This window comes from Brachyhypopomus gauderio, chromosome 7 (assembly GCF_052324685.1).
Source record: "Brachyhypopomus gauderio isolate BG-103 chromosome 7, BGAUD_0.2, whole genome shotgun sequence".
Lineage (NCBI taxonomy): Eukaryota > Metazoa > Chordata > Actinopteri > Gymnotiformes > Hypopomidae > Brachyhypopomus > Brachyhypopomus gauderio.
In genome coordinates this window covers 14,382,151-14,397,997 of record NC_135217.1, presented here as the reverse complement: position 1 = coordinate 14,397,997, position 15,847 = coordinate 14,382,151, and the positions used below count along the sequence as shown (strand labels likewise).

Below are 15,847 nucleotides of genomic sequence, written 5' to 3'. Positions count from 1 at the left end.
GGGTCACTGGGCGCCACTCGGCGCTGGTGGTCACCCGCCCTCCCATAACTGGCTTTATTAGACAAGGTAACAGGATGTTAGGTCCTTTGAGATCATGGCTTAAGCCAGGTTTCAAAGCCACAGATTAATAAAAAAATGACACAAAGAAAGTGCATTTCGAAAAACGATTTCATGGTTTGCACATGCAAAGCATAATATTTCCATCATACCATTCCATGTATGAATGAAAAACATAGTCTAAAATATTTTTTAAAAGGTCCATTTTATCACATTAAAAGAAATGCTGATAAAAGGCTAATTGATACCAGCACTAGCATACTAACTCCAGAGCCGATGACTGCACTGCCCCCGTATGGTAATTAATCCAGTCACAAATTACTTGGCCAAAACACTACAGACAACAAGCTACTTTAAAAGCATCAGAGAAGGATGAAAAACAGATCATGCTTTTAAGTATATCTTACATATATATTGCAGGAAAATACATCTGATTACAAGAAAGGTACAATAACATTCAATTACATCTATTAGTATTACAATTACAAATACATAATATTAATGGCTGGTAAAAGAGTAGCTGGAACAAAATGACTAAAAATTAGTGTACTAAAATAAATTTTTTTAATTGGTGCAAATGTTCTAATTAAAGCACCTTTATTGCTATCTTGCTCTTAAATAAGTTTCTTGACATATTGTCAATAAATTTTTACTGTAATAAGATCATTCATACCATTTTATTGTAACAATTGCATTTAGCACTACGAATAGTAATAATAAATAAAGCATGAAAATATCAAACCCTCTGCCTTCAACACTCACTAGGAGTGAGAAAGCTGAGAACCTACACAAATCAAGAATGGACATTTGGGAATACATTTTACACAGTTATAGTTTAGTATTAGAACTGAATCTCACAAAGCTTTAGATAAACTGGATCATTAAAACAAACATTTAGTACACACTGAAATAACCCTTTCATTTACTAGAATGGAGGAGTGGACATCCGCCCCCACCCACTTTTCTCACTCAAATCAGTATTCAAATGTATTCAAAAAATATCTTCTTGAAATGTCTCTCATGACTGAAGACTGAAACCCAACCGCTCTTGTTATCTTGGGGATGGTTTTCTCTTTCTTTCTTTAAGCAACAGAGTCCGATGATTATTTTGATTTTCACCGCCTCTTCTGATCCTTGTAGTGAATAATGATGTGTGTGAGGGGCAGATCAGAGTGGCTGGGGAGACTCTGAGAATACACGGCTATAGCAGACAACAAACCAGAGAGAGGAAGGCAGATCAGCAGAATAAAGGCAACCCGAGGAAGCACACGAAACGCAGATTTGTTATATCACTGTGTACACAATGAGTTTTCAACCATAAATTCAAAAAAGAGTAATCACTGGTTTGCTTTGTGGAGTCATGAAGAGGAAGAAAAGCTGTGAACTGTGATGGTAAACTGTTCCAGGTCACAAAGTGCAACACCAAACAATTTGATGGTGAGTAGAGAAGTGCTGTCTGGTCTAATGTCTCAAAATCACATTGCTGAATATCCTACATAATGTATTAACGTAATGTAACAAATCCACCTGACTTAGTTGATTTAAGAAGTCAAACTAATTATGCATGGTAAATTCTAAAGGAATATTTATGAAAAGCCCATCACACAATAAAAAAGAATTAGGCTAGATCTGTGTATGATCAAGAGAGGAAAGAAACCCAAACCCTAACCAATGAACCGCATGTATATTTGAAGCATAAAACAACCTAAATAGAGTAAGATAATTATCAATAAAGGAAGAAAACTGACAGCAGTCACATAATCAAAGCCTATGAAGGCTCACCACCGTATCACCTCAGCAAGGGGAGCGTTAGGAGAACGTCACAAACAACACATTAGTGTTCAACGACGGTTAAGCCAGAGGCCCATGAATTCTTGATGAATAATATAAGCCATATGGAGGGAAGGGGCTCGTTTCCTGGCCTTGCTGTGTGTGGAGAGCCCATGGAATCTACAGGTGGCCGTAGGAAGCTATAGGAAAGCCGGCCGCGAGTGCATGGGAGGTGTTGACTAGATGCAAATGAGTCAGCCTGGCAAGACACGGCAGTCAGAGTGATAAACCACTTTTCCCTCTGGCAGCCAGTCTGACGTCTTTATAAGGGCTTTCGCATCAGACCACAGATCCCCCAAAATAACCCTTCTGACCATGGCCACCACCCTGCACATTTACCACTGCTACTAAACCATACATGTTCTACAACAGGCCAAAGCACCAAAGGATTTTGTAAACAAAACCCATAGAAATCATTACTCAATTTTCCATCACTTGAGCTGCATACTACCATGATGTATGTTTTATTGTCAACTATTAAGAATCTATATTAATAGAGTAGAATACTGGGGTCATTTTATATTATACATGGTAAATTATGGATGGTGAGTGAAAATGTAAGGGTTTCTCCATGTCCCATTGCGGAGCGTAACTGTTCAAAACTCTTTAGTGCTTGATCAAAATGATTATGCACCTCATCTCTCATCCACATTCTGCAAAACTATTAGGAGCCCTCAACTATAAAACCCTGAACTTGACAGCAAGAACAAAAACGGATAAAAGGATGAAACGAGGGAACACAGGGAAGAGAGTACAGAGGAGGAGAGACCCTTGCGTGCTTTAGTGGACTCCAGTGATCAGACAGGGGGCATTCTCGCTCTTTCCATGTGGTGTAACTAAATGCCTGCACTCTAAATTCACTTAACTGTCTGAATAGGGTGCGTGGAGATTTATCACAGCAGGACCAGAGGCTTGAGCAGATCTTCCTACAGTGCGCCTCACAGTGGGCTTAACCCATGTATCATGTGTCAGTGACAGGTGGTAGCAGAAGCTGGAGAACAGGTTTAATTCCCACTGCTTTATTAGAATGAATGAGATTTCATTGTGTATAGGACGCCATAAGCACATCATCAGAGAAACGGATGGAAAAGAATGGGAAGGCAGTAGGGAAGCAAGAACTACAGTCGTCACATAAGTGCAGCATACTTAAAAGTTTAAAGGTAAGAAGGGAAATACAACCCGTTGTGGTATTTTAAATAGACAAAAATTCCTAAAATAATTTGGACATGACTGCATGCTGAAAATGTTTGATTCTAACCCAAGCATACAGGATGGAAAGTGTTAGGGGATTTACAGCCTGAAAGGAAGTTTACCACTAGTCGTGATTACTCTGTATTTCTGTTGAGTCATACAAACTTCACAACTGGAATTCATAGATCTAGGAGAAGGTCTTTGATAACTATGCCCACTTGAGCCATTAAACGGCACAAAGCTGGTCTGAGCCCAGCGGGTATGAGTCTACATTCCCCCACTCAACACAAGAAGAACAGATCTCATGTCAGGACACCATTGGCTCCTGTTGGCCAATAAGACTGCAGCACTGTGTGTTTCCTCCCTATAGGGGATTGGAGGCCTTTAAAGATGTGCACAAGCATGTAAATGTTCTGGAGTGGATCCTATGGCCCCTAATGAAGTTAGTCCACATCAAAAACACAGTGGTGACAGTGGGGAAAAAGAACTTCCATAACAAAATTTAGGATTAATCAAATGAAGCAAACGGGATGGATTAAGTATCTTAAATCTGACTCAGAAACATATACTGAATTATTATCAAGTAGAGGAGGGGACGGGTCACGATGCTTTTGAAGTCACGATACTCATCGTGCTCCTTGGTGCCATCTTGTGGATAATGTGCACAATATATGGCATTATGGAAGGGCTACAGCAAGAACAAATATTACGTTGTGGAGCTCTCAATCAAAGAGATGTATGTGATGACCCCACAATTATCCATATCCTGTGCTTTTATTACATTTAAAATGTTTACAATCACATTTAAATTTGATACCGCATCTACAATTAAAGCTTCTAAATGTATTACAACTAGCATATTGTTGTAATACATAATCCATATGTTATTAATTTTACAACAGAGAGTCGCACAGAGACTTTATTTTTTATATTTGTTCTGTTTAATATTGCAAAAAAATATAGATTGAGAAATCCAGCAAGAATGGATAGGCCTATTTAAAACTACAAATTACAAAAAATTTTATATTTATATTATATGATTATTGTTTTAATATAATTATATATTTTTCTTTCTTGTCTGGTATGCAGAGGAGTCTATATTAGGATACATTTATGCATAGTCTACTACATTGTGATTTACAAGTATATCAAAGCAGAGCAATTAATACGACCAGATCAAATACTACTTACTGAAGAGGCTTCCATTCAAAATGCAATCTAATCAAGAAACAACTGTTTGCTAAACACAAAGAACTATAAAATGTAGCTACACCATGACACAAACGAGATGAGCCATGACATCAGTTGTTGAGATTCCATGTCAACAACTCTTCACCCTGGAAGTTTAACAGTCAGGGCAAAGGCAATAACGTGAAATGTCTATCCAGCAGGTCTTTCTGGCCTTTAACTTAAAGGATGATATGAAGAAAAGATACTTATAAAAAGTGTTGAATGCCAGTGAGATCAGTGTCCATCAGTAAGACAACAACCTCTTACGTTGGTTAAACAATAGTAAAGTAGCATTCATGGGCTGCAATTATATGGCTTTCAAAAATTAGACCAATGATGCACCGCACGGTCCATAACACACAATGTAGTTTTATAATAAGCAGTTCTCACAGCCCTGCAGCATATAGACTACTAGGTTACTGTGCTCTCGCCAGTAGTAGTCTCTCAGTGCTATCTCAAGTGGACGCTGTGTCAGCCCTGGGAAAGAAGATAAGGTAGTAGGTCCTCTTCACTTCAGGATAGAGCAGGGGTTGGAAAAGAGCAAGCCGATAGCAAGACTCGAGAGTACCGTCTGTCTCAAGCATTAGGTCCTATCTGAGAGGTTTTAATAGCTCACATACAGGTCCCCTTTCAAGGACGGGCATTTTCCTTCAATTGCTGATAGGGAGACACATTTGACAGTGGGTAGTCTTTAAATTTCTGTAAATATGCTGCATTAATTGTTTGAATGCTGTACTTGTGGCTGCCTACCGAATCGAATAATTTTATTTTAAAAAATTAGATGGTGCTAGCACAACGGACTCAAGTTTACCCACCCGTATTAATAAGGCCGGTGTAGTCAGTGTTGAGGAGCCAAACGACTGTTTAGACTGACGACTTTCAATTTTTCAATTAAAACGAGAAAGCTAAAATTAAATGATTGAATACTTCATTCACGAAAAGTTTTAATGGATAGTTAACATAAATTTTCGTTGCGTTCTCAGGATGCCCAACATTACTGAACACTGATTTGTCACCGATAACAAACGTAAATGACCGTAAAGGGCAAAAGGCGCATGTACTCCTGTAGCCGACTTAGCAGTTTAATTTACACGCATACATAGAGGAGGTCCGTAGCCGAGGTCCGATGACAGTATTAAAGGGGCGAGTGCGTCAATCTGGTTACCACAGGCACGTGCATGTGAGGGCTTGCGCGCGTACGCGGTCTCCGCGCTTACCATCGATATTCCTTATCGGTTGTGTTGTGGAAGTGTTATTTCACGGATAATTTCAAGCCATACGTTTTGGACTGGACCTACTGTCAGGTCTGGATCTTTTACCGGTAGTGTATTATTTGTAGACGTAGGATTCTGATCGTTGGTCAGGTTCGCAAATCATCATCGTAGTCAGTCAGATCCAGGCACAACTCGTAGTAGATAACACAGCGATAAAGCAGGCTGCATATCGCCAAGTACAGCAATAATCTAAGTACATCCAGATGGGCCTCACCAAACATCTTAAATGTGCCCGGCAGCAAGACTGCATACTTCTGCGGTAGAACTAGCTGCTCTCTCAACGTAAGGTTATTCTTCAAACTGTTGTTTCATGTCCAACAACCAAGCACGTCAGTGACCACTGATATTTTGTTTACTGGCATGCAAGAGTTAAAGATCACAGCTGAAAAGTCTACGGTTGCATGCCTACACTAGCTTTTTAACAGCAAACCGGTTTGCTGCCATCTTGTGGATATACTTCTACAGGCTACCACTTCGGGTTGACCCTAAAACATTTTCTCTGACAAAAAAAGAGAACACGCAAAAGTCAGTAAATGTTATCATTATGATCTGTATTGGTGAAAGATTTAAAAATACACATGTACAAACTATATAACTCATGCCATTGGCCATAAAGGTTTTAAAGGTTCCTTGAGGGGGTTACATCACATTTAATTAAATATCCAATGTTACCTGGTTTTCCCTGAAAACTGTTTATCTGATAAAAATGGGCATATTGAGGAGGCTGTTCAGCATGAACTGGGGTCCCGGTCTTAAAATGCAGCAGTGTGTGAGCTCACATTCACTCTGTAAATGGCGTCTCTGTAACATTTTACTACTTGACATCGCCCAGCTCCATGTGCCCCTTTACTATTTGCCTAACACAGTTCACTCGTCAAACTGCCACAGCACAGGTGAAAGACATGAGGCAGAACATTTTCAAAGCTGATTTTACCTGCTTTGTTCACATCATATGCTGCTGAAGGCAAAACATTTAAAGCAGTACAGTCACTGTCCAGGCTTTTTATATAAGACCCACAAGATGAAAGCTACTTTGGCAAACTAGTTTTAGAAACTTTAGAAAATTAGAAACTGGCCGTAATTCTACCACATGGCCCTTATAGCCTCTTCTTCATCTTGCCCTTCTTGAACTGGCCACGCCCAAAGCCGGACTTCATGACCTCGCGCACCCGCTGATTGTTTCTGCCACGCAGCTTCTTCAGGCCGCCGCTCTGCACGAACCGCTGCTTGGCCTGGTGCTTGCGCTGTTTCAGGATCTGCTCATGATTCTTCAGTTCCGAACGGGCCCGCGGGCCACCCCCGCCTCGAGGCTGAGGGCCTCCCCCCCGTCGGCCCCGCCGACCTGAGTTAATTATTAAAAATATCTTTTAGCGTATTTTAAGCAAAGTATGTAAATGCAGGGGCACTTCTAGACACATCATTCCATCAATAAGGGAACGTCCATCATTCTATATTCTAAAACTAGCTGTAATCTGATCTTGGAAATGAAAAAAGCAGCTAGAAGAAAATAATAAAATATGGCTAGAAGAATGCAAATTCATAAGGTTTAGAAAATGGTCCAATAAAACATTTTATTTATATGTTTATACTGTATAAACTTATTATGGTTTATACCAGGGGTACTCAACTAAATTTGTCCGCGGGCCAATTTTGGCAGATACCTGTGACCTGAGGTCCGGTGCGCCAGTTGAGTACCCCTGGTTTATACAGAATATGAGAAGGAATCATCATGCATTCATACCTCCAAATGAATGTCCTCTGACTGGTCCATTTTCTCCATCTGAATCAGAAACTGTATCATCCACCTTGTACTTCTTCTTCCATTCCTCATAGCTGTGGTTAAGTGAAGGAATAAATCCTAATTGCACCTTAGTTCATCTCCACTATTCACATTTCAAATCTATCTAACTACAGATAAAGCAGCTGAAAGGATACAAGCTCTTCTTCTTCTTCTTGGCACTGACCACTTGTCCACTCTCTGTTTTTATTTTATTTTTCTTGTCTTCTTTTCCCGTGTCACGGACAAAGCGCTTTTTCTTGCGATCCCTAAACAATCAAAGAGAGACATCAGAGGAATGTTCCATGTTTGCATTTTTGCTAGTTTACATCTGCTTTGCTGTATTCATGTGTGAAGGTGTTGACATCTCACCATTTCATTATGGTCTTGTGCTGGTTCAGCGAATTGCTTTCGTCACCCATCAGATCCAGCACGGCGGAGGAAGCCTGCTGCTCAAAGGTGTTCCCTTCTGATGCAATACTGAGTCTGTAATGAAATCACAATTTTGGTATCCACACCCTAAACATGCCTGTCTATACCAGCACTAAGCTTCAGATCTCAAGCATGGTCATACCCTCTCTCTGAATCGAAATCTTTAGGTCTGTAGGGTATGTAAAAGTCCTCGTCTCGACCCGACTGCCTGTTTTTCTTGCCCTTAGGCCTGTCCACCTCCATTTCTTCATCCTTTTTCCGTCTCTTTCCTCCCACCACCTCTGAGAACACCCCCTAGTGGACATCACAGCCAGAAAAACACACTTGAAACAAGTCAAAAGTTCACACAAACTTTCACTGAACGTTAAAGCCTGAAGAGGGACTAAAAATTATATTAAGTTCTATCTTGCTTCTAACATCAAAGCAAGTTTCAAGAAGCTAAGCAGGTCAACGTCTGTATTCACCTGAAGATCCTCCTCCTCCTCCTCCTCGCTGTGCGGCAGTTCCACTTTGCTAGTGGCCTGAAGTGCTGGCTGATTCAGACGGCTCTCTTGCAGGAGCTCTTCCCTTGTCCTCTTAAACTTGTCCACCAGCCGACTGTCCCGAGACCGCTTTGCCCGCATCACCTCTCCTGCACTGGTTTTGTTGCTGGAGTTGATCTCAAATATAGTCTATAGAGAACAGACCAGGAGGCATATGGAGCTTAAATTTACATCTACAGAAATCTATACAGTGACAAAAATGTGTTATTTTATACGATATAAACTTACAGATTTTGACTTGTAAGCCTTGATGGTGTCAACCATCTGCAGTCTCTCCAGCTCCATCTTCTCAAGACCTGATCCTGAAACAACCGCAGCAAACACTACTTTAAGCAGGCATCAGAAATATACCTAAACACATCAAATGAATTAAAAACTCATACTAACCTAGCAATGGGTGCACAGCTATGGAGAACAAGTCAGAGGTTTTAACTCGTTTGATGGATTCTGGCGAGGGGTTGGGTCGTGACTTCAGGTAGTGCTTGTATGCATTCTCGGAGATCCTTCTGAGATTTTGAAGGTCTAGAGAGTTCTCGTGGGCTATGAGAAGATGCGCTTCTTCGTCATCCAAGATGCTTTGTGGAACCCGACCAAATACACCATCATCTGAGCCACCCCCAAAAAGGATATAATGAAGAGAAAGAGGAAAATTACATTATCAGGAATAAGGTAAAAAACAAATGCAGAGAAGGAAAAGCTCCAGTGTTTCTTTTTAATAGACAGAAACTCCACCATTTACTCCATCGTTGTTAACAATTTATTTATATTGAGCCATGTGAACGAATTTTATGAAGGTCTGATACCCTGTGGGTGATCGAGGTTTGCAAACTTCACAGGTCTCCCAAGGAAGAGATGAAGATCATACACGTAAGGAACTTCATCCGGGCACACCAAACTGAAGGCTGTTCCACTCCTGCCAGCACGGGCTACACGACCTGCACCCCAAAATGAAAAGAGTATCAGAGCAAAACCCTAGTCACATGAGGAGATCACATCATGGGCTCCACGAAGCTCACTGTCTGTTTTAGTGCTAAACCACACAAAGATGTTGAAAATGCATAACTAACAAGAAACGTACCGACTCTGTGGAGGAATAATTTGGCCTTGGAGGGGAAGTTGTAATTGATGACATTGTCCAGGAGCGGGATATCAATACCACGAGCAGCTACATCGGTAACCAGGAGGACCATCGCTTTGCGGTGGACAAAACGACCAATGTTGATCTTTCTGGCAGTTTGGTCCAGAGCGCTGTAGATGTAGGCACACTCGACTCCTTCTGAAGTCAGCAGCTAACACAGACACAATGCAGATAACGTGCCATTATGGGAGTCAACAACAGAGTATATACATTGAACAGTAGTGAACCGTGACCATTATACCTGGGCCCGCTCCCATCCCCCCCGAAAAAAAAATTGTTTTCTAGCTAGCGGTGGTACGCTAACGCCAGCTAGCGTCGCGGCGGAAATTATCATACAGTTAAGCCCTCCCATTAAGACGGAAGATATGATTGGTCAATTTTACTGTCCTTTGAAACTGGTATTGCGCTGAATTATAACTGCCAGGCCCTCTGTAAACGGGCATCACAGTCCTGATGGGGGGAAACACAGGCTCACAGGCTTCCACTTAACTTAACCCCTCACCTTCCAACACAGATTGAATAGACACGGGTGAATAATTTATTTGCTCATAATTGTTTAGATGTCGATTGTCAAACTGTAAGTAGATAAAATTAAATTGGATAAACTATGTTATATATATATATTTATGTTTTAAGAATATTTTACGGGGCCCTGTGGCCCTGATGGTTCCCCACTGACATTGAATGAAGAAGAAAAAAATAACTAAATTAAAAAGTTCATAACAAATAAGTGAACTTTTTTTACATTAGTGAGAAGAAACTACACTAGTTAATTTTATGGAGTAAACCTCATACAAAATTTTAAAAGTACATTGAAACAAACCTGGTTCAGGTACTCCACATGGTGTTTGGTGGCTACAAACACCACTGTCTGCTCCTGAGGCTTGACTACATTGCGGAGGAGGTGCAACAGCAGTGCTGGCTTGTCGTCCAGGCGCAAGTTAAAGAAGGCCAGCTGAGGGGGAAGGGGAAAATTAAGGTGGTCTGGGTGCAACTTGCATGTATCTTTTTTATGCGTTGTTTGTTTCACTTTACCTTTAACTGATCGCTAAGCTTAGTGTCGACATCTAGACGAACCAGCACTGGTTCAGTGAGTCCTGTGGGGGAGAGTACGGAGTCGTGTCTCGTGTCATCACAGACCACATCAAACATGAAACCTGACACGGCCTCTCGTGTTTCCTCAAACTTTGACAAGGAGGCTGGCCTTACCTGCTCTTGCAAACTCCACGAGCAGCTTGGGCAGCGTGGCGGAGAACAGCAGGGTCTGGCGTGCTTCAGGGAGACGTCTGATGATCTCCTGCACCTGCTCAGCGAAGCCCATCTCAAACAGCCTGGAAAAAAAAAACTGATTCAAACGTCCAGTTTTAAGACTAGATCACTGCAAACTACATCTGGTTTTACGATCTTACCCTTAGATGGGAACATACTGGTAACAAGTTACTAAGTTATACTATGAAAATAAACAGAGTATTAAATATAAATCAAGGCCTAATCTGTGTAAGAAATCAGAGTAGTAACGCAAGCACTGAGAACATTATTTTAAGAACAAATGGGCCAGTCAGTGGTCCCAAGTCCTTACCTGTCTGCCTCATCAAATACTACATACTCCACATTCTGCAGCTTCAGGTTCATTTCCATGATAACATGCATCAGACGCCCCGGAGTACCAATGATGCTGTGTCACACAGGGAACAATCAACATGCAGCAAGTATAAGCTTCACAAAAAGTCAATTATCCTATTCACTGCATGATTTTGTTCAGTTATGGTGCTCAATATAGGACACCGATTTCCAGTTCTATCCCAGCTGTTATCTGAGAAGACTTCAGAATGCACTTACATGTCCGGATTCTCATGTAGAGCAGCAAACTGATCATCCATGCTAAAAGGGAAAAAGGAGATGTGAAGGTTGGCACAGACAGGCCTGGTTTGGTAGTGAAATAAAGGACTAAATAAGGTACCTGTCTCCACCAAGGATCAGCACTGTTTTCAGTCCAGTAAACTTGCCCAGCTGTTAAATTAGATAAGTGAATTCCAAATTAACTCCTAAGAACTATTAAAATGTTACCTTGACCAAACAAAAATGAAAAGAACAATGCATTTTAACTGATTCAACAGAAATTGATCTACTGACCTCTTTGGTGAACTTCATGGTCTGCAGGGCCAGTTCTCGGGTGGGTGTGAGGATCAGAGCTCTGGCACCCGTCTGGGCCCGTGGAGCCTTAAGCCTCTCAAACATGGGCACCAGAAAAGCAGCCGTCTTCCCACTTCCTGTTCTTGCCATGGCAACGATATCTTTTCCATCCAGAATTATAGGAATAGTCTGTAAAAAGCAACAGCAATCTGAGCAACAATTTATGACAAGAGTGCAAGATTTATGGCCTAAAAACAGAATACATACTTTTCTTTGGATAGGTGTTGGAACTTTGTAGCCCTTCTTCATTACACCTTTGTAGACGGGGTAACTAAGACCTATACAGATCAAGCATAACATGGTGTTTAACAAGTTGGTGGGAACTCAGTGAATAAATGTAAACAAAGTTTCCAAACTGGCGTACCCATTGACTGGAAGCCACCAGATTTCTTCTTCTTCTTGTTCTGTGCTCTAACCATCTCTCTCGTATCTGGCTCCACGTCCGATAGGCACTCAGATGAGGCTGGAAACTGAAGCAGCTTTTTAACGGGCTGCGGAGGACCATAAGTAAGAGAGGCGTTACATGTGAGAGAGTAATGCGAGAGAGGCGTTACATGTAAGAGAGTAATGCGAGAGAGGCGTTACATGCAAGAGTAATGCGAGAGAGGAGTTAGATGTAAGAGAGTAATGCGAGAGAGGCGTTAGAAATTAGAAAAGGTTATCACTAGATAAGATACAATTGGCGAACGATGTTTGTACATGAAAGAGGAGGCCCATCTGTAGCTCGCAGTAACTATATGATTTGTACCTAGAATAGTCCACCCACAGTGCCACAAAAACGTCGGTATTTTGACCAGCTAGCTACTTTGCTAGCTAGTTAGCTAGCTAGCTAACAGAACAACCTCCCAACAAAATCGTTCATCTAACGATAACGACACTAAATACAGTTGAAAGAATCATGTGAGTTATTTAACCGAGGTACTCACCACACTGTCGTCTGTCATTTCTGATGCCAATTTGAAATCTTCTACATCTGAGTCGCCATCAGTCTCTCTGTGTCCCGTGTGCTTCTTCTTTTTCGTCAGCCTTTTTTTTCGTTGTGCCATTATGTCCTGTACTAAAACAAACAACAATCCTTTGTTTACCTCCAAGTGAGACGAATAGAGTGGTCGGCAGAAATCTCCTGCACAACATGTAATTTTAAAATAAGTTATAACTAAACGGTATTCAACATAAGACCAAAACACAGGACGACATTTTGGAACACGTGTGGTTCGGTTTTTACGAAGTCGGCGCACAATATGACGTTTTACTGCTGAAAACCAGTACAGTAAATGCGCACAAGGTGGCAGCATTTGCAGACAAAATGCCTGTTCTGATTATACGTCAGACTTTCTACAGTGGGTCTGGGGTAGCACAGAATGTACTAATTTAATGAGGATTTTAATTCGTTAATTTGTTGGTCATACAAGTCCATTAGGAATATTTGATTAGATACAGCTGTAGAGTGTAATAAAATGTTTTCTGTGTTTATGTATGCTTTACAGTAGGTCTGAACTGAAAATATGAAGCTGGACAGCACTGTAAAGAAGACTCATTGACCCCAAAAAGGATGACTACAGCAACAATAACAAAAACCTATGCCTGACTCTTGCACGCAGTGACATTCATTTGTAATGAATTGTAATGAATCAATTGTTCATGTTAGAAAATATAGTGTGCTACTTCTAACAATTCAGTCTTTTAGACTTCAGATGTTGTGCATCTCTTTGTGTACAATAATCTTTATCTACAGGTTAATTTAAAAAAATTACTTGCTATGTTCAGAACTAAGGTAGCTCAGTAGTTCATTTTAGATTCCAGCCTGAAGACATCTGCAAGTGGCACAACAGCTGGTTCTTGCCCTCTTTGGCATCAGTTTATTCTCTATAGTCTCTCATGTTCCAATTTGACAGCTACAGAGCCAGTTGTGTTAGAGCAGATTAGCATTACTTGATATATGGCCATACAGACCAATTTAAATTCACTATTGCTACAGAACGTAAACCATTCCTTTGATTTTCTTTAATATGTTACATGGGTATTTTAATTCTTTATATCTCACTCCTTTTCATTCGTTATTTAATCATACATATTTGTTAATTAATCACATTAATACATTAATCATACATACATACACAAGGTTGGTGTACTTCATTCAATAGGGTTAACAGAGGTACAGAGCAGTGCCTCAAAAACAACCTCTGTGTAATGACAGACATCTTGCCCTTGTTCTGACCAGCCACAGCTCTTATTGGTTTGAACTACATATAGCGGAAGTGGCTGTCACATAAATCTTCCAGCTACACTAAGCATGACACTATACAGGACCAACTCACCACTCTCTCAATAAGCCAAATATACAGCTCATCTTTAAATGGTTCATTTATATGCCATAAATGTAACATTCTTTTTTATTACACTTTTTCTCATACTGTGTGTATCCAGTGGTATCCAGTTCTCTGACTAGATGACATCAGTACAGTTTGCCAAAGCTTCTAAGTAGTTTGTAAGAATGGAGATGAAATCTAATCATTCTTTCAGAGACTGTGTCCCAGGGAAGAAAACAAAGTTCCACATATTTAAAGGAAAGTTTTGATTTGAAAATTCTCATCCTCATTGCGCATTTGAGTAAAAACACTTGAGACCTTTTTCAAGCAGGTTTAACACAGTTTTAGTTATTAAAACTGAATTTTAAATAGCCTTTGCCTGATTAAGGAATGGGAGAGTCATTTTGGCTCATTTCATTTTGTGTCACTTTATTCACCAAAATAGAACAGGAAGTTATCAAAGACCACATTTGAATGTCAGAAAATAAGACAATAGGTTATTTGATAATCATTTTACATCATATTTTCATAACTCATCATTACCAAGGATGCAAATAATAAAAATGTAAGTCACCTGGATTCACATAAGAGGAAAAGAGATTAAAACTGTGACTAATCATTGGAGTTTAACTATCTCAAATGATTACCTTAAGAAAGAGATTGAATGACTGTAGAATTCCTTTTAAGAAAGGGTTTTGGCAATGATCTGTTCCAAGTACTGAGTCATTCCAAATTTACAGAGGGAAATTCGAAAGAGAACAGGCTCTTATTTAAGGTCATAAAGCACAAAATGTACAACCCTAACCATTCCCTCGATTTCTAACACTCTGCAAATGTCAGAGCCTTCTAAGGTTTTGTTTGCAACATAGCTCCAAAACTGAGGATTTATAGTACTGACAGAGAAAAAAAAAACATGACAGATGTCTGCATGAGGAGAAGCGAAACCACATGTGTCAATGACAGTTTGCATATGTAAGTTCTTTCCTCATAATATTCTTGTTGCCTTAAATGGCATAATAATTAAGTTATGGTCTTGTCATGTTATGAATGGTTTAATTGATGTTAATGTTTACTGATTTCAATCACTAGATCTACTAAGAACCCCTCCAGATTTTAAACAATGCTAAAAGCTTTTGTTTACGGAGATCATATAAATTTCAGTCAAGCCTAATCTATCTTTGAATACAAGATCCTACCCTTCTAAACAAATAGCATATTGGAAAATTGAAAAATAGAACTTTTGTACAAATGCTCTGAACTGGAAAAATAAAATATGATCTGGTTTGGAAACACTTAACAGGAGATCACTTAAGTGGGACTATGTGATCATTTTATGTCATGGTTTAAGTTTTGTAACCGATGGGCAAGTTGAAATCATGTATGTGCAGCTCAGTTTTGAATTTGACACAGTGATGTAATGCATAATGAATTACAAAAACACATTTCTGCTTCTTCTGACCTAATTCTAAAGCATCCATGGATGAAACAGAAAACACAACATTAGCTCTTTTCAGGCTTTGCCCACATGAAAACTAAAAACAAAAAAAACAAAACAGAAAAACATTACTAACCTTGAACAAGTTATCCAATTTCTGATTACTGATTACTCCTTTTAAAAGTAACTCAGTTCATTTATTGGTTACTTTTTTTAAAAGTTAGATTACAGGTTATTTTATTAGTTACATTCAGCAGCTGCTGCAATGACAAAATCAGTCATGCTGCAATAATCAAAAATCAGTTTTGCCAATACTCACCAGGGTGGGAAATTAGTGCCCACCATTGGGAAATGCGGGTAAATTTATGACATGGCATGTAAATTTGACACACAAGCCACAGTGGTGGGTTAACAATGTAGAAAGGAGAGGTGGCTGTGT

General features: G+C 39.9%; 1 protein-coding gene across 1 annotated transcript; it reads right to left on the bottom strand.

Annotated features, from left to right (window-relative positions):
• Positions 1–6,116: 6,116 nt before the first annotated feature.
• Positions 6,117–12,900, bottom strand: ddx54 (DEAD (Asp-Glu-Ala-Asp) box polypeptide 54). Its single transcript, XM_077011990.1, has 20 exons — positions 12,591–12,900; positions 12,029–12,155; positions 11,872–11,942; positions 11,605–11,793; positions 11,432–11,481; positions 11,311–11,352; positions 11,051–11,146; positions 10,681–10,802; positions 10,507–10,568; positions 10,295–10,426; positions 9,412–9,622; positions 9,137–9,268; positions 8,721–8,939; positions 8,562–8,635; positions 8,256–8,462; positions 7,934–8,085; positions 7,732–7,845; positions 7,518–7,628; positions 7,324–7,415; positions 6,117–6,924 (listed from the first exon to the last, which is right to left on the bottom strand). Exons 1-20 carry the CDS (start codon positions 12,708–12,710, stop codon positions 6,680–6,682), a joined length of 2,568 nt encoding a protein of 855 aa, XP_076868105.1. The 5' UTR covers positions 12,711–12,900; the 3' UTR covers positions 6,117–6,679.
• Positions 12,901–15,847: the final 2,947 nt, after the last annotated feature.

Coding starts and splice junctions, on each gene's coding strand:
- ddx54 (XM_077011990.1), bottom strand. CDS start 12,710: ATGGCACAACGAAAAAAAAGGCTGACGAAAAAGAAGAAGCACACGGGA. Junction 8,463..8,561: donor AGGCTTACAAGTCAAAATCT/GTAAGTTTATAT, acceptor TGTTCTCTATAG/ACTATATTTGAGATCAACTC. Junction 7,416..7,517: donor AAGAAGAAGAAGAAGAGCTT/GTATCCTTTCAG, acceptor ACTTAACCACAG/CTATGAGGAATGGAAGAAGA.